The 24,807-nt window shown below is 38.2% G+C and overlaps 1 protein-coding gene across 1 annotated transcript; it reads left to right on the top strand.

Annotated features, from left to right (window-relative positions):
* Nucleotides 1-1,830: 1,830 nt before the first annotated feature.
* On the top strand, nt 1,831-24,473 carry SLC25A31 (solute carrier family 25 member 31). The gene is made up of 6 exons (XM_066253473.1): nt 1,831-2,096; nt 15,526-15,653; nt 16,740-16,857; nt 20,404-20,558; nt 21,963-22,088; nt 24,273-24,473. Exons 1-6 carry the CDS (start codon nt 1,853-1,855, stop codon nt 24,471-24,473), a joined length of 972 nt encoding a protein of 323 aa, XP_066109570.1. The 5' UTR covers nt 1,831-1,852.
* Nucleotides 24,474-24,807: the final 334 nt, after the last annotated feature.

Here is a 24,807-nt window from a genome sequence, read left to right as displayed (position 1 = left end):
AAATTGGTTGAGAGGTGGGAAGAGGTTGTAAACAGCAATGGCGAATATATAATTGATTAACTTATTGATATAATTATTGTTTTTTGTTTAAATAAAAGTCTTCGGTTAAAACGCTACGAACTTATTCCCCAACCCAATACTTAATAAAGAGTTTAATATTGATAAAAATAAAATCAAATACTTACCAATTGTATCTATACAATATATATATGTATATTTATTAAATCAACGAGCTTTTACAACAGTTTTGACTGACACTTATTTCAAATTAACACCAACTGAATGATGTGAAACACTACAGAATTTGCGACGGGCCAATTAGGTGAGAATAACTGCGTTGTTTGCGAGTTTTTAAAACGTCCGGGGTTCCCCGCGGCAGACGGCACGCTTCGCGGTGAACCCAGCTTGACGACGCCAATCACCCAGTTGATATTTTGGTCTCGTCAAACGAAATTATACTTAATAATTATTTACCGCAATTATTTAAGAATTGCATTTTTTGTTAAATTTGGCACCGATATCTAGCATTGCATTTAAATGGCCCGGGGCAAAAGAGTTAAAGTCGTGTCGAGTCCATTTTCAAATTGCCCCCCTTAACTATCGAATTGCCCCCTGTGGGGCGTGGGCCCCACGTTGGGAAACACCGTTCTAGAGGGATTGCGGGGATACATGAATTTTTTTTATAAAGGAGGTGGACGGAAATAGAGACAGATGAAGATGTACTGAGTACTCTAGCCCAAAGTCGTACCTCCTCTGATCAGTTCTCAAAGTGTGGTAGGGGAGAGGTGCAGATGTCACCCAGATGTCTGGGCCTCCATCAGGTCAGCACTGCCCTAACAACACTAAGCCACCTGCCAGTCTCACCCTCACTCTCCCATTCCTCCACGGTGGGGGTGGGGGGGTCCTGCGGCCCCAGCAGGTGTGACCTCGCTAGAGGCTGAGAAGCACTGCTGCAAATCTCCGGGTCTTTCTCCAGACAGTGCGGAGATTTCCAGAAATATAAAACAAGGCTATGTTCCTCACTACATTTTACTTTTCTTTTTGAAAACTTATTTTAAGTGTTATTTGTGTTGTGAATTATTCTTTTAAATGAGTTAAAGAGTTTTAAATTTGGTTTCCCTTTCTGAAATGGTACAGATCATCTAAGTTACAGGAAAACAGAAGCTTCCTTGTGCTCTGAATTTTTGTGAGTGGAAGGGGGTGGGGGTGGGGGTCCGAAAATGAGAAAGGGTGTGAAGCCCCGTTCTAGAGAAGGTTGATCCCATCCCCTGGGGTGTGCAGTCTGGCCTGCGATGCGCCGCTCCAGATGGGGTCACCGAGTTCAATCACATAAAAGAGAAGGGGGGTGCAATCAGCCAAGGACAATGCGACTATACGGCCCCTGCACAAGAAAAGGAGCAGACATGAAAGCAGTTTCTCACAGAAAAATGGAGAGGAGCCGTGGGAACTAACACCAAACTCTGTGAGGCCCAGGCGGCTGGGGGCTGTGCGCCCCTTGGTACACTAACTGTCATCACACATAAGCGGCTCTCCCCGCACCTTCCCGCTCTGCCTGCAGGCTGCAGATGCCCCACCTGCACCCACTGCAGCGGGAAAAACTCCTGCCCGCGCTTCCCGTGGGGCGTCACGTGGGGGAGTCACGTGGCCTGCACCCGGCGGCGGGAGGCAGTTGGGAGCGCGCCTGCGCAGCTCCCAGCCCTGCCCACGTGGTGCGCTCATCTCCCGGCGTCCTCAGCGTCGCGTTCCCGCCAGGACGACGACAGGCGGTTTTGTGCCCCCCTATTCGTAGTCTCTGCCAGGCTCATTTCTGACCTGCTGCTGTCGGGCTGGGACACACCACCGTGGTCTTGCCATGCAGCGTGACCTGCCCAAGAAGAAGCCGGACAAGAAGGTGTCGAAGCAACTGCTGGACGCGAAGTCCTTCGGAAAGGACCTGCTGGCGGGCGGCGTGGCGGCCGCTGTGTCCAAGACGGCGGTGGCGCCCATCGAGCGGGTGAAGCTGCTGCTGCAGGTGCAGGCTTCGTCCAAGCAGATAAGCCCCGAGGCGCAGTACAAAGGCATGGTGGACTGTCTGGTGCGGATTCCCCACGAGCAGGGTGGGTAGGGCGGCCTCCGCGCGGGCCTTCCCCGCGGGGACAGCCGGGAGCTGGCGGCTACGGGAGCCGGGCCCGTGCCAGTCAGTGGGTGTGGGTTTGTTTCTCCCCTTGGAGAATTCGGTTCGGTCCAGTCCAAGAGGCTCTGCTTTCCCTAGGGAGGTCCCTGCCTTCTCTTGAACTTCTCCTTCCCAGTGGGGTTCACACCTTGGCGCCTCTGGGCCTGGCGCCCAAGGCAGTGGTTGGCTCCCAGGCTTCAGGAAGACGCTGTTAGGCACTTGGCTCTGCCTTAACAGATGCTTAACGTGCTTAAGTACTTGTTGAAATCTTATGTTTGAGAAGTATTCCAAATATGGGACCATTGCCCCCACCTCAGTACTCTGGGCTTTCTGCAGTGAAAAGAGGTTCTGTTCATTCCTGAGAACTCGTGAGGACCAGGACTGAGCCTGAAGAGGCTCTCACCTCTACACAAATTGGGGAAGGGAGCAAAATAACTTCGTAAAGACAAATAATATGTTAATGCAGTATATTGTAAAAATTCAAGATGAGCAAAACAAAATAAAATTTAATATAAAGGCAGGATCAGTATTGCTAATATTTTCTTTTGCATCAGACCTTGTATTTATTTAAAATTTTGATTTTTTTATTTTGGAGAGCTTTTCCCCCCATTAATATTGAAAGATTTCAAAGAATAAATAATGAAAGTACTTTCTTAACCATTAAATGTCCTCCTTTTGCAGAATGGCTCCTAAGTTAGCTCAGTGGATACCAGGATAAATTTATCAGAAGTCTTTTATAATCCACTCATGTAGTTGGATTCAATTGAAAATTCTGTATGAACTTTAAAAAGGAAATAGGCCTATTTGTTGTGTATTCTGAACAGGAAATGAAGTGGCTTCCACTTATATGTAGTTTTTTCTTCCATTTCTAAGTCTAGAGCAGGTTACTATCCCATGAAAAGACAGTGCCACGCCTGACCAGGCATTGGTGCATTGGCCTGGGATGCTGAGGACCCAGTTTGGAAGCCCGGAGTTTGCCAGCTTCAGCGTGGGATCATAGACTTAACCCCATGGTCACTGGCTTGAGCCCACAGGTTGCTGGCTTGAGCAAGGTGTTACTCGTTCTGCTGTAGCCCTCCGGTCAAGGCACATATGAGAAAGCAATCAATGAGCAACTAAGGTGCCACAACAAAGAATTGCTGCATCTCTCTCCCTTCCTGGATGTCTGTCTTTCTCTCTGTCTCTGTCTTGCTTAAAAAAAAAAAAAAGGCAAAAACATTCTCTTCCTATAGATCTGGTTGCAACTCTTCTTGATATGTTGGGTGCAATATTTAGTGTTTAAGGTAGACTCTTAAGGGATTAACTAAACTGAATTTAAAATGCCCATCTGAGAGCTGTGCCTGGATCTTTGTCGTGAATGGTTCACATCTCTACACCCAATTTATTTTATCAGAGCAAGCTTCCCATTTCTCCTAAGGTTTTTACAGGAAAAGTAGGAACTTCTCTCTCCTTGGTTTATATTCTAAAACCTTTTCAGAGATTATATATATATATATATATATATATATATATATATATGCTTTAAATGTTCAGTTGGGCAAAGTCTGGTTAGATTGTGCTAAGTGGTGGTGCTAATTTGTTTTATATTTTAGATGCTCTTTATACTATTTCAACCTAAATATATTCAATATGGCTCTTATAAATTGAGATCATTCTGAATAGAATTCCAGTTCCTCTTTTCTTTACCTTCAAAGATGAAATGGTAATAGCAGAACTTTAAGATGTTTTCTATTCTTACATATGAGACCTTCTTATGAATACACTATGGTGTATATCTGAGGTTTAGAGATTAGGAATTCACAACAGGAATAATATTGCCACCCAGGGGCTTTCTTGGAAACTCATGGGGAATTTTTTGTTTAGCACAAAGCTAGAGGAGTGTAATCTTTCATTGTAATGATGTGAAAGGCAAAAGCCAGGAAGGCTAAACATCTTGTTGCTATACATGGCCAGTCCTACACAGCAAAGACTTATTTTGCAACTTGAAGGACTCAGACCTTTCACTGGACATTCATGTAAAACCTGGTTATGATTGTCTAAGCCTTGAAACTAACTGATTTACTTAGAAACACAAACTATCTGGTCATAATTCTAGTGAACACTGATTCCAGTATTATAGGCACCATGTAAGTTGAGGGAAGATTATTAAGAATTTTTTATTCAGAATTTTACTTAAGAGTTCTTCATTGTGAAAGTTCATATCAGGAACTCTGCTTGTGGTACTGGATCACCACTTACACCATCTGTATTTGTAACTATTGCATTGATGATCATTGTACATACATAAATATATTTATTAAGACCTTTTTTTTTTCCTAAATGTCAATGTGTATCTTAAATAGAACAGATAAATTGTAAGTAGAAGCAAGTATCTATTATGTCTATAGTGTTATCATTGCTCAATTTACTAATTAAAATACATATTTGATTATAAATTCCTTTATTTTCTTTTATATAATAGTGAAGACATTACATTGATTATTTTTGAATTGGTAAAGAGCTCATTGTCTTTGAATTCTGTTTCTAAATAGTGAAGTATTTACAATAAATATTTATTAAGAGAGGACTTGAGCCTGGTAGTGTTTAGAATCACCATGCTAGATTATTTTGGAATTTACTAGGTAATCCCACTCTGAGGTTGCTATTTTTTTTGGAATTTACCTTCTGTCTCTTTTCTGAAAGTCAAGACATAACCGCATTTCAATTATTTATTGAATTTTAGAGAGAGGAGAGGAGAGAGAGAAAGGGGAAAGGGTGGAAGAGCAGGAACCCTGCTCTCATATGTGCCTTGACCAGGTAGGCCCATGGTTTTGAACTGGTGGACTCAGTGTTCCAGGTCAGCGCTTTATTCACTGTGCCACCATAGGTCAGGCAAGTTTCTCTTGTTTTTTATGTTGGATCTAATTTTACTAACTTTTCCTTTCTTTAAGGCAACATGGAATGAGTCTGAAACAAGAATTCAGAAGGCACAGCTAGATATTCTCTCACTACTATCTTACTTTATCTGTCTGCTTTCTTTCCAGTCCAAGGATAAATAACTTTATTCTTGCTTTAAGCATCTCTTGGGTGTCTTTGATACTTTTTATAAGTTTTCATTGGGTAATGAAAGCTTCTGGATTTATCCTGACTAATGCTATTCTTTTTTTTTTTTAATTTTATTAAATTTAATGCAGTGACATTGATAAATCAGGGTACATATGTAGAGATAAAACATCTCTAGATTATTTTGACATTTGATTGTGCTGTATACCCCTCCCCCAAAGTTAAATTTTCTTCTGTCACCTTCTATCTGGTTTTCTTTGTGCCCCTCCCCTCCCCCAACCCCTCTCTCCTTCTTCACCCCATCCCCCCTCCCCCCAACCCCCACCCCCCACCCCTGTTGCAATCACATTCTTGTTCATGTCTCTGAGTCTCATTTTTATGTCCCTTCTATGTATGGTTTCATGTAGTTCTTAGTTTTTTTTCTGATTTACTTATTTCACTCCGTATAATGTTATCAAGGTCCATCCATGTTATTGTAAAGGATCCGATGTCATCATTTCTTATGGCTCAGTAGTACTCCATAGTATATATGTACCAAAGCTTTTTAATCCACTCGTCCTCTGAAGGACACTTGGGTTGTTTCCAGATCTTCGCTATTGTGAACAATGCTGCCACAAACATGGGGGTGCATTTCTCCTTTTCGAGCCGTTCTATGGTGTCCTTGGGGTATATTCCTAAAAGTGGGATAGCTGGGTCAAAAGGCAGTTCTCAGTTTTTTGAGGAATCTCCATACTGTTTTCCACAGAGGCTGCACCAGTCTGCATTCCCACCAGCAGTGCAGGAGGGTTCCCTTTTCTCCACATCCTCGCCAGCACTTATTCTGTGTTGTTTTGTTGATGAGCGCCATTCTGACTGGTGTGAGGTGATATCTCATTGTGGTTTTTAATTTGCATTTCTCTAATGATTAGTGATGTTGAGCATTTTTTCATATGCCTGTTGGCCATCTGTATGTCCTCTTTGGAGAAGTGTCTATTCATTTCTTTTGCCCATTTTTGGATTGGATTGTTTGTCTTCCTGGTGTTGAGATTTACGAGTTCTTTATAAATTTTGGTTATTAACCCCTTATCAGACGTATTGTCAAATATGTTCTCCCATTGTGTAGTTTGTCTTTTTATTCTGTTCTTGTTGTCTTTAGCTGTGCAAAAGCTTTTTAGTTTGATATAGTCCCATTTGTTTATCCTTTTATTTCACTTCCCCATGGAGATAAATCATCAAATATCTTACTCCAAGAGATGTCAGAGAGCTTACTGCCTATGTTTTCTTCTAAGATGCTTATGGTTTCACGGCCTACATTTAAGTCTTTTATCCATTTTGAGTTTATTTTTGTGAGTGGTGTAAGCTGGTGATCTAGTTTCATTTTTTTGCAGGTAGCTGTCCAGTTTTCCCAACACCATTTGTTAAAGAGGCTGTCTTTACTCCATTGTATTTCCTTGCCTCCTTTGTCAAATATCAGTTGTCCATAGAACTGTGGGTTTATTTCTGGGTTCTCTGTTCTGTTCCATTGATCTATATGCCTGTTCTTATGCCAGTACCAGGCTGTTTTCAGTACAGTGGCCTTGTAGTATAACTTGATATCAGGAAATGTGATACCTCCCACTTTATTCTTCTTTTTTAATATTGCTGAGGCTATTCGTGTTCTCTTTTGGTTCCATATAAATTTTTGGAATATGTGTTCTATATCTTTGAAGTATGTCATTGGTATTTTAATTGGTATTGCATTGAATTTATAGATTGCTTTGGGTAATATAGACATTTTAATGATGTTTATTCTTCTTAACCATGATCACGGTATATGCTTCCACTTGTTTGTATCTTCCTTGATTTCTTTTATCAATGCTTTGTAATTTTCTGAGTACAAGTCTTTAGTCTCCTTGGTTAAGTTTATTCCTAGGTACTTTATTTTTTTGGTTGTAATTGTGAAGGGGATTGTTTCCTTAATTTCTCTTTCTGACTGTTCATTGTTGGTGTATAAAAATGCCTCTGATTTCTGAGTATTGATTTTATATCCTGCCACTTTGCTGAATTCATTTATCAGGTCCAGTAGCTTTTTGACTGAGACTTTAGGGTTTTCTATATACAATATCATATCATCTGCAAATAATGATAGTTTTACTTCTTCTTTTCCCACTTGAATTCCTTTTATTTCTTCTTCTTCTCTGATAGCTGTGGCTAGGACTTCCAGGACCATGTTAAATAAGAGTGGTGAAAGGGGCACCCCTTCCTTGTTCCTGATCTTAAGGGGATTGCTTTTAATTTTTGCCCATTGAGTATGATGTTGGCTGTGGGTTTCTCATAGATGGCCTTTATCATGTTGAGGTATGTTCCCTGTATTCCCACTTTGCTGAGAGTTTTGATCATGAATGGGTGCTGGATTTTATCAAATGCTTTTTCTGCATCTATTGAAATTATCATATGGTTTTTCTCCTTCTTTTTGTTTATGTGATGAATCACATTGATTGATTTACTAATATTGTACCAACCTTGCCTCCCCAGAATAAATCCCACTTGATCATGGTGTATGATTTTTTCCATATATTGTTGGATCCGGTTTACTAATATTTTGTTGAAGATTTTAGCATCTATATTCATCAGAGATATTGGCCTATAATTTTCTTTCTTTGTGTTGTCTTTGCCTGGTTTTGGAATCAGAATTATGCTCGCCTCATAAAAGGAGCTTAGAAGTCTTCCTTCCTCTTGAACTTTTTGAAATAGTTTGAGAAGGATAGAAGTTAGTTCTTCTTTGAATATTTGGTATTGTGAAGCCATCGGGCCCTGGACTTTTCTTTGTTGGGAGTTTTTTGATAACTGTTTCTATCTCCTTTGTTGTAATCGGTCTGTTTAGGTTTTCTGATTCTTCCAGATTGATTTTTGGAAGATTGTATGTTTCAAGGAATTTGTCCATTTCATCTAGGTTGTCTAGTTTTTTGGCATACAGTTCTTCATAGTATTTTCTTATAATATTTTGTATTTCTGTTATGTCAGTTGTTATTTCTCCTCTCTCATTTCTAATTTTATTTATTTGAGTCCTCTCTCTCTTTTTCTTGTTGAGTCTAGTTAAAGGTTCATCAATCTTGTTTACCTTTTCAAAGAACCAGCTCCTAGTTTCATTGATCTTCTGTATTGTTTCTTTAGCCTCTCTGTCATTTATTTCTGCTCTGATCTTTATTATTTCCTTCCTTCTACTACATTTGGGCTTTACTTGCTGTTCTTTTTCTCATTCTTTTAGATGCAGGGTTAAGTTGTTTATTTGAGCTTTTTCTAGCTTCTGAAAGTGTGTCTGTAGTGCTATGAACTTCCCTCTCAGCACTGCTTTCGCTGTGTCCCATAAATTTTGAGTTGTTGTATGCTCATTGTCATTCGTTTCTAGGAATTTTTTTATTTCTTCTTTGATCTCATTCTTAATCCATTCATTATTTAACAACCTGCTATTTAGTTTCCATGTGTTTGAGAATTTTTGAGCTCTTCTGTTGTGATTCATTTCTAGTTTCATGCCGTTGTGATCGGAGAAAGTGCTTGATAGGATTTCAGTCTTCTTAAATTTGTTGAGAGCACTTTTGTGCCCTAAAATGTGGTCTATCCTAGAGAATGTACCATGAGCACTTGAAAAGAATGTATATTCTGCTGCTTTAGGGTGAAAGGTTCTGAAGATATCTATTAAATCGAGTTGATCTAGTGTTTCCAATAAGTCTGCTGTTTCTTTGTTAATTTTCTTTCTTGAGGATCTATCTAATGATGTTAGTGGGGTATTGAAATCCCGTACTGTTATAGTATTGCTGTTGATCTCGCCCTTTAAATCCATCAAAGTCTGCTTTATATATTTAGGTGCTCCTATATTAGGTGCATAGATATTTATAATAGTTATATCTTCCTGTTGGATTACTCCCTTTATCATTATGTAGTGGCCTTCTTTATCTCTTACTATATCCTTTGTTTTAAAGTCCAATTTGTCTGATATAAGTATTGCTACCCCAGCTTTTTTTTCATTTCCGTTTGCGTGAAACGTTTTTTTCCATCCTTTTACCTTCAATCTATGTGTGTCTTTTGTTCTAAGGTGTGTCTCTTGTAGACAACATATGTATGGGTCCTGTTTTCTTATCCATGCAGCTACCCTATGTCTTTTGATTGGTTCATTTAATCCATTTTCATTTAAGGTTATTATTGATATGTAGTTGTTTATTGCCATTTTCTTCTTTAAAGGTGTATTCCTTTGTTTTTTTTGTTTTTATTGTTTTTTTTTTGTTTGTTTGTTTGTTTTTGCTGTATTCTTTTCCCACTTTGATCTGTTTACACCAGGCCCCTTAATATTTCCTACAGCATTGGTTTGGTTGTAATGAATTCTTTGAGTTGTTTTTTGTCTGGGAAGCTTTTTATTTCTCCTTCGATTTTAAACTATAGCCTTGCTGGATAAAGTAGTCTTGGTTGTAGGTTCTTGTTCTGCATTACTTTGAATATTTCTTGCCATTCCCTTCTGGCCTCAAGTGTTTCTGTTGAGAAGTCAGATGTCATCCTTATGGCGGCTCCTTTGTAGGTGATAACTTTTTTTTCTCTTGCAGCTTTTAATATTTTCTCTTTATCACTTAGCTTTGGTATTTTAATTATGATGTGTCTTGGTGTAGGTTTCTTTGGGTTTCTCTTTAATGGAGTCTTCTGTGCTTCTTGGATTTGTGAGAGTTTCTCTTGCATTAATTTAGGGAAGTTTTCAGCTATGATATGATTGAACAAAGTCTCTATCCCTTGTTCTTTTTCTTCTTCAGGAACCCCTATGATGCGGATGTTATTTCTCTTCATGTTGTCACAGAGCTCTCTAAGAGTTTCCTCTGACTTTTTGAGTCTTTTTTCTCTTTTCTTCTCTGCTTTCATGCCTTCATTCCAGTTGTCCTCTAACTTGCTGATTCGATCCTCTGCTCTATCTATCATGTTTTTAATTCCTTCCATTGTGGTCTTTATTTCTGATATTGTATTTGTCGTCTCCATCTGATTCTTTTTATACTTGCTATTTCTTTATTTAGGTTTTCAAACTGCCCCTCCATTGTTGTTCTAAGATTCCTAAGCATCCTTACAATCATTATTTTGAACTCCGCATCTGGAAGTTTGATTATTTCCATATCACTCAGTTCAGCTCTCGAAGGCATCTCTTGTGGTTTCATTTGGATTGCACTCCTTTGTCTTCTCATCCTCTTTTTTGTTTGTTTGTTTTATTTGTAGAGTTGGTTGAGTCTAGGCTTGGTGTTGTCTGCCTCTAGTTTTCAGTTGTGTTATTTCTAGGTCTTCTTGGGTTGGTATCAGCTGTTATCTGTAATCCACTTTCGGATTTGGGCAGCTTTGAAGTCTTGATTTGTTTGTTTTCTTAACAGGTGATAGTCTTGTTTACTGATCTCAGCAGGGGGCTTCTTTGAAACTGTATCCAGGAATGCGGTGGGTGTAACCTGAGACTCTGAAGGCCTCTTTAGCCGGCTAGACTCACTGGGGGCAGGGTGTTTTCTCAGCTTCAGTAGGGGGAGGTGTATCTCAGATCTCCATGGAGACCTGAGTTACTGCCCCTCCTCCCCACTTCTTGTTTTCAGCTGTGTTTTGTTGCGCTGATTGGAGCTGGAGAGATGTCCAGAGGTCTCTGATCTGGAAGCACTTCAGCTCTGTTTTGTGAAAGGTTCAGTCCCTCCCCCCAGCTATGGCCGCCTCCAGCACGATGAGTGAGCCCTTTTAGCTCCTCTCCCGCATTCCTTATCCCCTCACAGTCTGTCCCTCTCCCTGTCCTCTCCACCTGGGAGATAAGCTGGTCCTTTCAACGCACCTCGTTCCCTGGTCGCCAGGCAAGTGGCTGTGAGCAGTAGTTTCTGCTCCCCTCCCTCCGAGATCCTCTCTGGGCTCTCAGCCCCACCCCACCCCCTCCTTTCCGGCAAGCAGAGGAGGTTCAGGGGCTCCCTACCAGGATTCCTGTGATTTCCTCTTTGCTCCTTGGTTTTTGAGAGCCGTTCTTGCAGTTCAGAGTTGGTTTTTCATGCTGGTTTTTCCTAAATTGATTTGTATTCCAGTTTGGTGGTGAGAGCTGGGCGTCTGTGCATCTGCCTACTCCGCTGCCATCTTTTTTCTCCACTAATGCTATTCTTAAAGATTTACTCTGTTCTTTAGTTGGTTTTATGATCTTCTAGCTTTGTGTATGCATTTTATTTAATACTGTGAATCTTTGTTACACAGTAATGCATGCTGATTTAGAAAATTAAAACAAAATTTAACAAGTAAAAACAAATCACTGATGAAGATCACTAGTTAACGTTTTGATACTTACTCTATGATTTTTCACTGGGAAAAATATGCATATGCAAATGTATTTTTAATTATCACAATTGTTATGTTTAATATATTGTCACTTAGTCTTTTAAAGATCTGAACTATGCATTCTCATTTTTAAGACCCTACCAGAACTCTTCTCATATAGGAATTCCTGGACATGAGTTCATCAGCTATCTCTAATCTGAACTTTTCCAAACTTACTTTTTTGAAGGCAGTAACAGTAAAGTTTTTATATCTTGAAGATGATGTTCTGGGACATGCAAATAAAATATTAGGTATTCACTTTAAAGAAAATGGGAAAATACAAAAAAAAAAAAAGAAAAGAAAATGGGAAAATAAACTACATTGGTATTTAGTATGTTAACACTGGCGTTTATGCTTGGACCAAATGTCAGTTACATATCACAGGACACTAAGACATTCTGAAAAAGGAGCAGGAGTTCATTACACAGTCTAGAGGGGATCCAGGCCCTCATTCTCAACATTACATAATAAACATTATAGTTTATGTTCACTGGATTAAATGGATTTATAGAGACAAGAAGAATTTGAATATTTTAAATTATCAACAAGACTATTTGAAATACAGATTTATGTACACTATTCTTAAGACTTAACCTGACCCTAAGGATGCCTTGTGATAATAGCAAATTGTGATGTGAAAACATCATAATTAGCAAGATATTTGAAAATATTGTTTTTTAAATGTTCAAATAAGTGTTCATTTATGTTCTAATATTTCCTAGCTAGCAGTTTGCCCTAAGCACCTTATCTAAATAGCCCTTTGTCATTCTCCGTCTCCATACACTATTTTTGTTCTTATGACTAACTGACATAATTATATAATTTTTGTGGCTACCTGACATAATTATTTGGTCATTGTCTCTCTCCTTAGCCTCACTCCTTCAAAAGGTACATTCTGTAAGACCAAGAACTTTGTTCCTAGAACTATCCCCAGCAGGTCTGCTATGCACTAGGTACCAAAAAGGAGTTTTTTTAAAAGAAGAATCTTTATCTCATACTTTAATTTCTATTTTGGGTATATCTTTAAAATGTACATAACAGGATAGTATAGTAACAAAGGTATATAACATTTTTAATATATACATGTTTGTGAACCATGCTAACTACATATATTTTTACTGATAGGCATTGTGTCAGAATATACTGGGGCCCACTAGTCTAAATATGCACCTAAGTGTGCCTAGCATGCCCATTCTTGTCTGTGAGTTGACAGGAAGTGACCCAATAACTTTTTCCTATTTTCCCGTAAGTTCTGTTTTAATTCTTAATTTTTTTTCTTTTTAGAATTAAGTTCAGGGTGTGTTTTTTCATTGCCCTTAAATATTGAAGAGATTATTTTTTCTTACCAGTTAAGTAAAAAACTTAGCTTAGCTATTCTGCTATTATCAAAGATACCACAATTGCTGTTTTTCTTTACTAATTTTTGTGATTATATATTAGAAAACTCCTTTTACTCTGATATGACAGGAGAGGCAAAATACTCTTGCTTTTGTATTACTCTTGTTTTTCCCTTTTTTTATTCTGACCCAAAATGACTACTGTTTTTATGGAAAATAGGTTTTTATAGAGAGGTAGTAGAAATTTAATAGCTGTAGCTCTGGGGTCAGATCTAGAATCAAGTCCCAGCCTTTCCCTTACCTGTGACTTCGAATTGTTTTACTTAACCCTTCTCAGGCTCAGTTTCCTCAGTTATATGCCGCATATCTAATGATGTGGTAGTTGTGAGGGTCAAACAAGATAATGCCTCTACAATATGTCTATTGCGTAGTTAGTGCTCACAAAATTTTAACTCTTTAATCATTATGTATGCATTCCTAAATTTGCAAATATGTATTTCTTATGTTCATTTGTAAGTGAGTGTATTTGGGATAAACTTGGGTAGCAGAGGAAATATTTTTCTTCTACCTTTCTAGGTTCTTTGGATATTCTAATCAAATTAACAGAAAACAGGAGAAAAACATTTACTTGCATATGGACGGGGTCCTAAAAGACCCAGAACCATAGGCAGTCAGTTGAGGCTCAGATGCCATTCTGAACTAAGGAGAAGGGGGTAAGGGTCTCTAGGTCTTCCAATGGGAAAAAGACAGTTTTTACAGGAAAATGGTAAAAGCAGATATTTGTAAACAAGTGTTTGTTGTACTGTGCTAAGACAAGGATACGGAGGGGACTTTGAACCAGCAGATGCTGCCAGCTCCCCCCAGCGTGTCACACTGGCCCGTTTTCTACATTTATCTCTGGTGCTAGTTCTCTCCCTGGACCAAGCCCTCTAAATTGTTTCTGGTAGTTAACAGGAAAGTTAAAAAAAATCAGCCCTAAATAATCCTTACTCCAGGGACACATTTTGGGGTTGGTAAATTTTGCTCCTCTACACTGGCATTACCCAGAGAGCAGACTTTTGTAATCCTAAGGAACTCATTTCTTTATATTTAAAATAAAGAGAATAAAGTGACTACCTTATGGGTAATTATGAGGACTAAATGAACAAAACCCGCCAGAAACCCAAACCTACAGTAGAAATTTGAAGCTAGATGGAAGTTGATTCAAAATCCTGGTTTGGCTCTTAAATAGTGTTTAAATTTTTAAAGTTTTGGTTTGTGCATGTATAAAATAGGTACTATAGGAGAACTTATATCGTTAGCATAATGTGATGATCAAGTGAAATACAGATAAAGCCTGTACTAGCACCTGGCACATGTCAGATGCTTAGGAAGTGGTAGCTATCACTATTACGTGGTAAATGTATGGGTAAAGACGGAGTCAGCTATGAGCACCGAGAAGATTATTTCTTGGCTATTTACTGTGCTTCTTAATTGTCTTTGTGCAACTTTATATTCAGCTCAGCATGTATTCACCAAGATTCTGGGGCTTTTTCCCCACTAAATATACTTATGGAACAAATAAATATATTTTCTTCTGTATACTTATTTAACTTTCAGTTTCTGAGTAGCAGACCAGTTGAAATTATTTTCATTTGAATCTGATTCTAGATATTCTCCAAGCTAGGACTAGAGGTACCCTATTCAGAGTAGCGAGATTAAATCATTTGACAATTTGTAATCAAGTAAAGATAATTTGGGCTACTAAAGAGCAAACTTGTATTCTAGGGCAGCTCTAAATTATAAGAGTCACACATTAGGATTGGTCAATCCATTGAGATTTGAAATGGGAAGACCATTGACCTTTAAAGTTTCCTCTAGTCTCTCAAATCAGGCCTCTGGAAATTGGCTTGAATTATAAATTAATGCCTTTTCAGACCATAAAGACAAAGGTGCTTTATGTATTTGCTTATTTATTTATTTATTTATTTAGAGAAAGAGAGAGAGGGACAGACGAGAGAGATGAGAAGCATCAACTTATAGTTGCAGCACCTTAGTTGTTTATTAATTGCTTTCATATGTGCCTTGCTGGGGGGCTCCAGCCAAGCCAGTGACCTTGGGCTCAAACCAGCGATCTTGGGCTTTAAGCCAGCAACCTTTGGACTCAAGCCAGTGACCAGGGGGTCATGTGTATGGTCCTGTGCTCAAACCAGTGACCCCGTGCTCAAGCCACCCACCTCAGGGTTTCACACTTGAGTCCTCAGCATCCCTGGTTAATACTCTATCCACTGCGCCACCACCTGGGCAGGCAAGGATGCTTTAGACTCCTCATAAGTTTGATGCAATCCCATTTTGTCCAGCAGCCTTACTACTATAGGAATTGCACATCAGGATTTGGGAATAATGCTAAGGATTACTAACGTCTCTGAAACACTCCTGAGCTGTTTTTCTGCTGGTGAAGAGCCTTATATTTAACTGATAATGGTTTCCGTAGGTTCTTAGGTATTCAAGGTTTTTTATTGGAAATGAACAAAATTGGAACAAGGTGCTGCCTTTTTTCTTTAGTGAACACACACACAAACTTATTTTTTCTCATGAGAAAGGGATTTAGTTTTAAATAAATAGCTAAGTTTTTTTAAACTGGAAATTATTTAATAATAATACAATGAAAGTTTATATTTAGTATGTTTTCTTTTGCAGGTTTCTTCAGTTATTGGCGTGGCAATTTTGCAAATGTTATTCGGTATTTTCCAACACAAGCTCTAAATTTTGCTTTTAAGGACAAATACAAACAACTTTTCATGTCTGGAGTTAATAAAGAAAAACAGGCAAGTGTATTTTAATGTCTAAATTTTTAGGGAATAGTTGGATTTGTCTTACATGTGATATTGTGAGGGTGTGCTCAAGAGGTGGAAAAATAATAGTTAAAACACTAACGATGTATAATATGTTATAGAAATTTATATGGAAAGTAAAATTATATATTCAGTAACTCTTACAAGTTTCTCTAAACCTTTTAACGCAGTTTTAATAATTAAGGGATCTTGCCTGACCGGACAGTGGCGCAGTGAGTAGAGATGTGGAGGACCCAGGTTCAAGACCCTGAGGTTGGCAGCTCGAGCGTGGGCTCATTTAGTTTGAGAAAAGCTCACCAGCTTGGACCCAAGGTCACTGGGTCAAGCAAGGGGTTACTCTGTCTGCTGTAGCCCCATGGTCAAGGCACATATGAGAAAGCAATCAATGAACAACTAAGGTGTCACAACGGAAAACTGATGATTGATGCTTCTCAGCTTCTCATCTCTCTCCATTCCTGCCTGTCTGTCCCTATCTGTCTCTCTCTCTCTCTCTCTCTCTCTCTGTCTCTGTAAAAAAATAATAATAATAATTAAGGGATCTTTTGCTTCAAGGCAGTATTTCTCTGAATAAATATTAATTTTAGTATAGTTTATAATCACTGTTTTACTTCGCTAGGAAAATTTCAGCATTCTATTTTATTAAGCTAAATAAATAAAGTAGTCAAGTGATATGTATTTCTACCTCTGGGTTAATTCTCTAAAAAGATAAATAATTCTTTTATGACTAAGGACCTTTTTAGCTGAGATTAAAGTGTATGGTGTATACAATCTAAAGAGATGATTCTCTCATGCGGCCACTTGCACTAATCTGGGCTACTTTTGCTGAAGACCATTAGATTGCTTTGGCATTTCAGTGTGTCCGCATCTGAAGTGTACCTCGCAGACTGCCTGACGAGAAATGCAGGCTACATGGACGTGAAGAGACCGTGTTCCGGACAGTATATGTGTTTACTGCAGAAAAGCAGTCTATAAATTTGGCCTTTGAATCTTTAGAAAAATGAGAATTTTACAGTCAGATCCTGAAATTTAATAACCACTTTTTAATTTACAATGTTTCAGTTCTGGAGGTGGTTCTTGGCAAACCTGGCTTCTGGAGGAGCGGCGGGGGCAACCTCCTTATGTGTGGTGTACCCGCTAGATTTTGCCCGAACCCGATTAGGTGTTGATATTGGAAAAGGTATGGGACTTTGGAAATACTAACTCTTCCTGCTCTGTGTTTTGAACAATGTATTTTTTCTCTTTTTAAACAGTTGTTATTTATTTTTAAATGGAATTTATTGGGGTGACATTGGCTGATAAAATTATATAGGGTGGTGTAAAAGGTTTTCAGTTTATATGGAAAATAATATGATAATAAATAATAATACAAGAAGAAACTTTCATATACTCACAGCTGTTAACCTACTTTTTACCCCACCCTGTATAGGGTTCAGGGGCATAATGCTGTACTACATCATCTGTACATTGTACTGTGTGTTCACCACCCCAGTTCAAGTCTCCTTCCATCACCATTTATCTCTCTTTTTTTTTTTTTTTTTTTTTTTTTTTTTTTATATTTCTGAAGCTGGAAACAGGGAGAGACAGTCAGACAGACTCCCGCATGCGCCCGACCGGGATCCACCCGGCACGCCCACCAGGGGCGACACTCTGCCCACCAGGGGGCGATGCTCTGCCCCTCCGGGGCGTTGCCATGTTGCGACCAGAGCCACTCTAGCGCCTGGGGCGGAGGCCACAGAGCCATCCCCAGCGCCCGGGCCATCTTTGCTCCAATGGAGCCTTGGCTGCGGGAGGGGAAGAGAGAGACAGAGAGGAAGGCGCGGTGGAGGGGTGGAGAAGCAAATGGGCGCTTCTCCTGTGTGCCCTGGCCGGGAATCGAATCCGGGTCCTCCGCACGCTAGGCCATTTATCTCTCTTTACCCTCTGCTATCACCCCCAACCCCCTTTCCCTCTGGTAGTACCCATGCTGTTGTCTGTGAGGGATTTCTTTGTTTTGTTTTGCTTAATCGCTTCACCTTTTCATCCACCCCTCTATGGCAGCTGTCAGTCAGCTTTTTCTCTGTCTCTGTGGAACAATGTGTTATTTATGTAGTTATGCTGTAACAGCAGTGTTAGTTACATTAAAATCTTTATCCCCAACCAAATGGTACAGTCATAGGGCTTAAAGATTACTACTTCCTTCTGTTTCTTTAAAAGAAGGGAGGGGTAGGCCAACACTGTAGTGACAAAAAAGCAAATCAAAGATTGCTTATAACTCACTTCCATTTTTTTCCTAGAGCGCCACCTACTTGGTGACTCGTACACTTACTCCTGCCCTGACTGACTCCTCTCTAGGTTACACGTACACATCTCATGCTAGAGATTCTCTTCCCTGTCCTTACTTTATATACCACATCTTCCTCTCTTTTTGTTACACACTTGTTTTGTTAGATTATGTTCTCTGGTAGCTTTCTGAGAAGAGCAGAATGGGAGATAAATTAAGATCTTGCTTGTCTAAAAATGTCAGCTTTATCCTCTTAATTCTTTGTGATGTAAAAAATTCTGGGTTTTAATTTCTTTCACAAGTTTAAAAGTATTACTCTGGATCCTAGTCTCTAGAAGTGCTCTTAAGAAGTTGATCTCTTACCGCTGATCCTTTTGTATGTGCCTCTCTTTCTTTTTAATCACCTTATATCCCTGACATATGATCTGACATTTCACAGGAATGTTTGTATGAATCTTTCTTCAGTGATTGTGGAGGTAACTCAATTGGCCCCGTTCAATCTGGAGCCCTGTGTTCGATTCTGAGGATGGCAGAGGAGCAGGTCCCCTGGCGGCTTAGGGCGAAATTGTGCATTTTGAGCATCCAGATGCTACTTTGCTTTCACCACAAGAATAGAATTTCGTTCCTCCCAATTTCTAAGTTTTTCTGAGGTCGGAGTTTGGTGGCTCGCTTCTCAAAAGTATCTTCTTCTGCAAGAAAATAAGTTTCAGCTTTCTCTGTTCTACTTGGAGAGGTTCTACTCCTCATCCTCCTTGCCATCTGCTAAAGTGGATTTGATTCTCTGTCATGTACTCTTCTTTGCTTGTATAGCTTTAAACCTGTTTCATTTCTTTATTGTCATTTCAATGGAATGTCTTAAGGGAGAAAAATTCATTTAATAAATATTTCTTCATTGCATTCCATGAATCAGGCCCTGCCTCAGATACAAGATGTGTGCATATCTCACACAAACACACACCCCTCATTTAAAACATGGAGCTCAGGGCTCATGTACTCAGTAGTCTAGTGGAAGACACAAGTAATAAAATAATGAATGACTGGCCCTGGCCGGTTGGCTCAGTGGTAGAGTGTCAGCCTGGCATGCAGAAGTCCCGGGTTCGATTCCCGGCCAGGGCACACAGGAGAAGCACCCATCTGCTTCTCCACCCCTCCCCCTCTCCTTCCTCTCTGTCTCTCTCTTCCCCTCCCGCAGCTAAGGCTCCATTGGAGCAAAGATGGCCTGGGCGCTGAGGATGGCTCTGTGGTCTCTGCCTCAGGCACTAGAGTGGCTCTGGTCGCAACATAGCGACGCCCAGGATGGGCAGGGCATCGCCCCCTGGTGGGCAGAGCTTCGCCCCTGGTGGGCGTGCAGGGTGGATCCCGGTCGGGCGCATGCAGGAGTCTGTCAGACTGTCTCTCCCCGTTTCCAGCTTCAGAAAAATTAAAAATAAATAAATAAATAAATAATGAATGACTAAAATATACTGTCACTTACTAATAAATACCATGGGAAAAATAGGAGAAAGGAATGACATCAATTTTAGATAAACGATCAGAGAAAAATACCTCAGAAAGGGTAACATTATGAGCAAACATGAAAACAGGAGTTCCATCTTAGTTTAACCAGCAGTCTACTTTTTCTTGTTATTGCTAAGAAAGTGAAAATAACTCAAATAACTTGCTTTAAGTTTAGTAGTTTTGTTTTCTTTAAAAATTGAGAGAATTTAGTTTATATTATTTATATTTAGTTTGTATTATGTATATTAAATGAAGGAACAATAAAAACAAAACCAACAAACACTCGAAAAATAGGACACCCCATCTAAAATGTTAATGATTCTTAAGTTACTGGTTTTTAGTTTTGTCTTTTGCTTTATTATCTATTTTTTTGTTCTTCAACTGAAACAAGTCATGGAGTTATTAATTTCTAATGAAAACTATAAATTTCTGCATTCCCAGTACAGTAACTATATTTCTAGTAACTTCTGGTAATTTTATTGTAATGTTTTAAGCCAGTCGTATTGCTTGAATTAATTGCTTTTATTAGAGATTAATATATATTTAAAACTTTGCCTGACCTGTAGTGGCACAGTAGATAAGGTGTCAGCCTGGAATGCTGAGTTTGCTGTTTCGAAACCCTTGGCTGGCCTGGTCAAGGCACATACGACAAGCAGTCAATGAACAACTAAAGTGAAACAACTATGAATCGATACTTCTCGCTCCACTGCCCCTCTCTCTCCTTTCTCTGTATAATCAATAGATAAAATCTTTAAGATATATATATATTTAAATATTTTTAAAGTACTACTTAAAACCTTATTTATTTTTTAATGAATGGGAGGACTTTGATGTGTGCTTTTTATTATTATTATTAAAAAGATTTCTAAGTGGCAAATCCAAATACTTTAAATATATAAACTGTTTAAATAAAGTATTTATCTGATATGTAATTCTGCTAACAAATTTTAAATGGCTTTATTTTAGGTCCTGAAGAGCGACAGTTCAAGGGGTTAGGTGACTGTATTATGAAAATAGCAAAGTCAGATGGAATTGTTGGTTTATACCAAGGCTTTGGTGTTTCAGTACAGGGCATCGTTGTGTACCGAGCCTCTTATTTTGGAGTTTATGACACAGTTAAGGTAATTTGGGGCTTTAACTAGTATATATTAAACAACTTTTTTATTGTTGTAATTAGTAACATGTTCAGCATATATGTTTACTTTTTAATTATATCAATCAGAATAAATGATGGAATAAGAGACATTATAGAAGCCTGCTTAACCACAACTCTGCCAGACCTAATTAAGTTATAATTCTTTTATAACTAGATATGACTAGATATAAAGCAGGAACCCAAACATTAAGTTTTTGTGCTGTTTGCACTGACAGACTTAGTATGCATCATATTGCAAACATTAAACATTCTGATTAGGCTCACATCATAATCAAGTCTTTGACATACAGAAAGTCTTCTGACAGAATTATCTGATTTTACATTCATTATCATTTTTTTACATGCAAGTAGTAAATTTACTCTCATCATTTTTGGAAAGTAAGACAGGCATAATTAGTTAAATGTAATCAGTGCTATAGTAGATCAGGTGTCTATTGCGTACTCTTAGATACTTTATTATTGTATCCTCCAGGTTATTGTAGGAATTTGCCTCTTCATTTCAGATTGTAATAGCATTTTTATAAGGTAGAAAGGAAGAAGATTGTAATAATGGCTACCATTTTGTGAGCTATTACTTAGTTCTGAGACCTTTGTTAAGTTCTTTATATCCTCGTGGTGTTCTAGGATAGCTTTTAAAACCCGCATTTTAAAGATAGATAACCCCAGAGTGGTAAAAGTCTTATGCTCTTAATCACTATATCATAATGCTTCCAAAATAAAGCAATGAAATCAATATCACTATAGTTTACTAAATAAGATTAAAAGTTTATGGACATTTTATAAGTGCTTTATATATTATCTGTGTGCTCCATCAAATGTTTTCAAATGTCATTGTGGTCTGGACATACAACTTTTAGCTGGTAGAGTGTTTTTTCTTATGTATGTTAATTTAATAACAGAAAATTTATGTGAGATCTCCCTCACTTCTCTTTTACCGCCTGTAGTAATTGTGAAATTTAGGAATGTTTTTCACTAAATTAGAGCTTTCATGTTTATCAACTGTCATCAGTTACATATAATAGCAGGAATTAGTTCACCTTTTTCAACACTGTGAAGAGCCATGGAAGAAAACTCGCTCACTGGCTGCCATCTTTCCTAGTCTTCAGTGGCATTAATGACAAATCAATTAAATAGAAAATACACTTTTATTTTTCAAATCAAATATATTTTTTAAGTATAGCCATGTATGACATTCTCTTTCTTCCTGACCTCGTACTAATATTTTAATTTTTCCACATTAAGTCTGTTTTTAATTGCACTTTAAGTATAATGAGCCCTCTTTCATATATTTCTAAGAATTATTCTGTGACTTAAGTATTTAATTATTTGAGGAATTGAGATGGTTACTTTATACATTTTTCTTTTCCAGGACTTATTACCCAAACCAAAAGAAACCCCCTTTCTTGTCTCCTTTTTCATTGCTCAAGTCGTGACTACATGCTCTGGAATACTCTCTTACCCCTTTGACACAGTTAGAAGACGTATGATGATGCAGGTATTTTTATATTATTATTTAAAAGTTTGAGTTTCCAATCTCTCTGATACTCAGGTATCATTTATTCAAATTTTAGAGGAAAATTTAGCTGAAAGGCATATGTCATTTCTTTTAGTTATTAAAATAAATGCTTACTTTGTGATCTTATAGTCTTTCCTGTCCCGAAACAGCTGTCATCCAGAAGTTTTTTCTTCTTCTGGTCCCAGAACAGAAATGTTTTCCCCTCCTGTGGTGTATATTGTTGGAAGGGTGGAGGGGGTGGCAGGGATTGGATGAGTATATCTATCTTAACTCTTTATTATATAACTTTAATATTCATAAGTGAATATTAGATCAGATAGAATAAGCCCAGTCACAAGCCACTGACATATGTAATTTTATTTGTTGTATATATCTTAATAAAAGTAAATACTTTTAACTTTATAGATGAAAACTTGTTTATATTGATCTATGTTCTAAATAAAAATCCCCAAACCAGAATTTTGATACATTCAGTCTGCATTGCTGCTACTTGTTACATTCATTCCTTCAGCAAACATTTGACTGCCCAGTCTATGCTCAACTATGGTGACACAAATAAAAGAAGGCAGCCCTGCCCCCAGATTCCTACTGTAGTCTTGAAGGCGCACAGTCACAAGTTTAAACAGAAATGTGCCCAGGTTCCAGCATTGTGATAGAAGTGGCTGCCCCAGTGCTTAAAGTGACCCCATGTGGCCTCTTCAGAGCTGAATCTCAGTAGTGGGCTTTTTCTCCAGTCAGAGAACATTCTAAGCAGAGTGGAAAAAATATAGAACACTGGGCTACACTTGAGAAGTAGTTCAGTATACCCAGGTGAATGGTTTCAGGAGGGCAAGTGAAAAGAATGAGGCCAGAAAGTCAGCACTCTGTTGCTTAATGTGCCAGATACTATCCTAAGCATTTTTCACTTCAACTCATTTAGTTCTCAAAACGATGCTCTGAGGTATAGTTACTATCATTATCCTCATTTTGTGTCTACAAAATGGTCCTGGAAGAACCCACGAGACCACCTACAAGGGTAAAACATGTTTAACCTATTACGTCACTCTTGGACCATCTTTAAAGTTATTCAATTTACTGTATATCTTTTTATTCTTGATCTATATCTAGCTGTAGTTTTAGTACATTAAAAACATTTTTAAATGGAACATTAAACTTGCATATAGACTTTATATTAGTAAATGGTACTGTGTGAATGGTAACTTTTCTGATTTTAATAACTGTACTTTGAGTATGTGAGAAAATATTTTTAGAGCCAGACCAGGCAATGGTGCAGTGGATAGAGTGTCAACCTGGGTGCTGAGGACCGAGGTCAAACCCCAAGGTCTCTGGCTTCAGTGTGGACTAATCTAGCTTGAGTGCAGGCTCACCAGCTTGAGTGTGGGGTCGCCGGCTTGAGCGTGGAATCAAACATGATGCCAAGGTCGCTGGCTTGAGCCCAAAGGTCACTGTCTTGAAGCCCAAGGTCACTGGCTCAGCTGGAGCCCCCTGGTCAAGGCACATATGAGAAAGCAATCAAAGAACAACTAAGGTGCCGCAACTGTGAGTTGATGCTTCTCATCTCTATCCCATCCTGTCTCTCTCTCTAAAAAGAAAATATTCTTGGAAAATGTATACTCAGATGTTTAAAGATGAGTGTCATGATACCTGCAAACTCACTGTCAAAATAATTGTTTTTTAGTGTATTTAGTGTATTGCAAAGGCTACCATAATAAAGTACAACATACTGCGTAGTTTAAACAATAGAAATTTATTTTCTTATAGTTCTGGAGGATCTTACAAATTTAATTAAGGAGTTTTGCGGTTATTATTACATTTTAAATATATTCTAAGATGTGTTTTTCTTAATATCCAAACATGATATTTTTCTGGTTTTCTTTTTTACTATTGATTTGCACTTCATTGCAATCTGGTGAGAGGATGTCATGGTATGTGATGCCATCCTTTGATATTTGTTAACCCTAGTATCGGGTCAGTTGTTAAGTGTGTCTGCAAAGTATGAGTATTCTGTTCTGCAACCACTATACAATGTTCAATATATGCCCTCAACCCAACCCAGCATACTTACTCAACACAATGTTAATTTTATTGGTATTTAGTGCTGAATAAAATCTACCTTAACATAAAACCTATTAAAATAACGGCAAAATATTTGTCTTTCTATAGAGTGGTGAAGCTGAACGGCAGTATAAAGGAACTTTAGACTGCTTTGTGAAGATATACCAACATGAGGGAACCAATGCATTTTTTCGTGGTGCCTTCTCCAATATTCTTCGCGGTACGGGGGGTGCCTTAGTGTTGGTATTATATGATAAAATTAAAGAATTCCTTAATATTGATGTTGGAGGTAGTTCATCAGGAGATTAAATGAGAAATGCATTCATTTAATTTGTTAAACATACAAATTACATAGCCTGCCATTTGTATACATTTTGATAGTTTGTTATCACTGTCTGTGTTTTGTAAAGTGGTAATTCTGCAATAAAGCATAAGCTTTTTCAAGGATTTAAAGACTACAAATCAGATAAATGTGGGTGTCCTTCCCACTTAGACTAAAACTCACTGTAATGAAACATTTTACTTAAACTTAGTATGTTATTTCTACTAGTTTAAAATCCTTTTGTGATTAAAAATTAAAATGTATAATGTTAAAATATAAGTTTATTCTTTTAAAATACCATTCTTTTAATATAATTGTCTT

Source organism: Saccopteryx bilineata, chromosome 1, assembly GCF_036850765.1.
Source record: "Saccopteryx bilineata isolate mSacBil1 chromosome 1, mSacBil1_pri_phased_curated, whole genome shotgun sequence".
In the NCBI taxonomy this organism is placed as follows: domain Eukaryota; kingdom Metazoa; phylum Chordata; class Mammalia; order Chiroptera; family Emballonuridae; genus Saccopteryx; species Saccopteryx bilineata.
Note: the sequence above shows the minus strand (reverse complement) of the source record. Positions and strands in the feature narration are given on the sequence as shown.

What these genes read in the sequence shown, in the direction of transcription:
- SLC25A31 (XM_066253473.1), top strand. Translation starts at nt 1,853, where the DNA reads ATGCAGCGTGACCTGCCCAAGAAGAAGCCGGACAAGAAGGTGTCGAAG. An exon ending in GAGTTAATAAAGAAAAACAG is followed by an intron (nt 15,654 to 16,739) that starts GCAAGTGTATTT and finishes ACAATGTTTCAG; the next exon opens with TTCTGGAGGTGGTTCTTGGC. An exon ending in GAAGACGTATGATGATGCAG is followed by an intron (nt 22,089 to 24,272) that starts GTATTTTTATAT and finishes GTCTTTCTATAG; the next exon opens with AGTGGTGAAGCTGAACGGCA.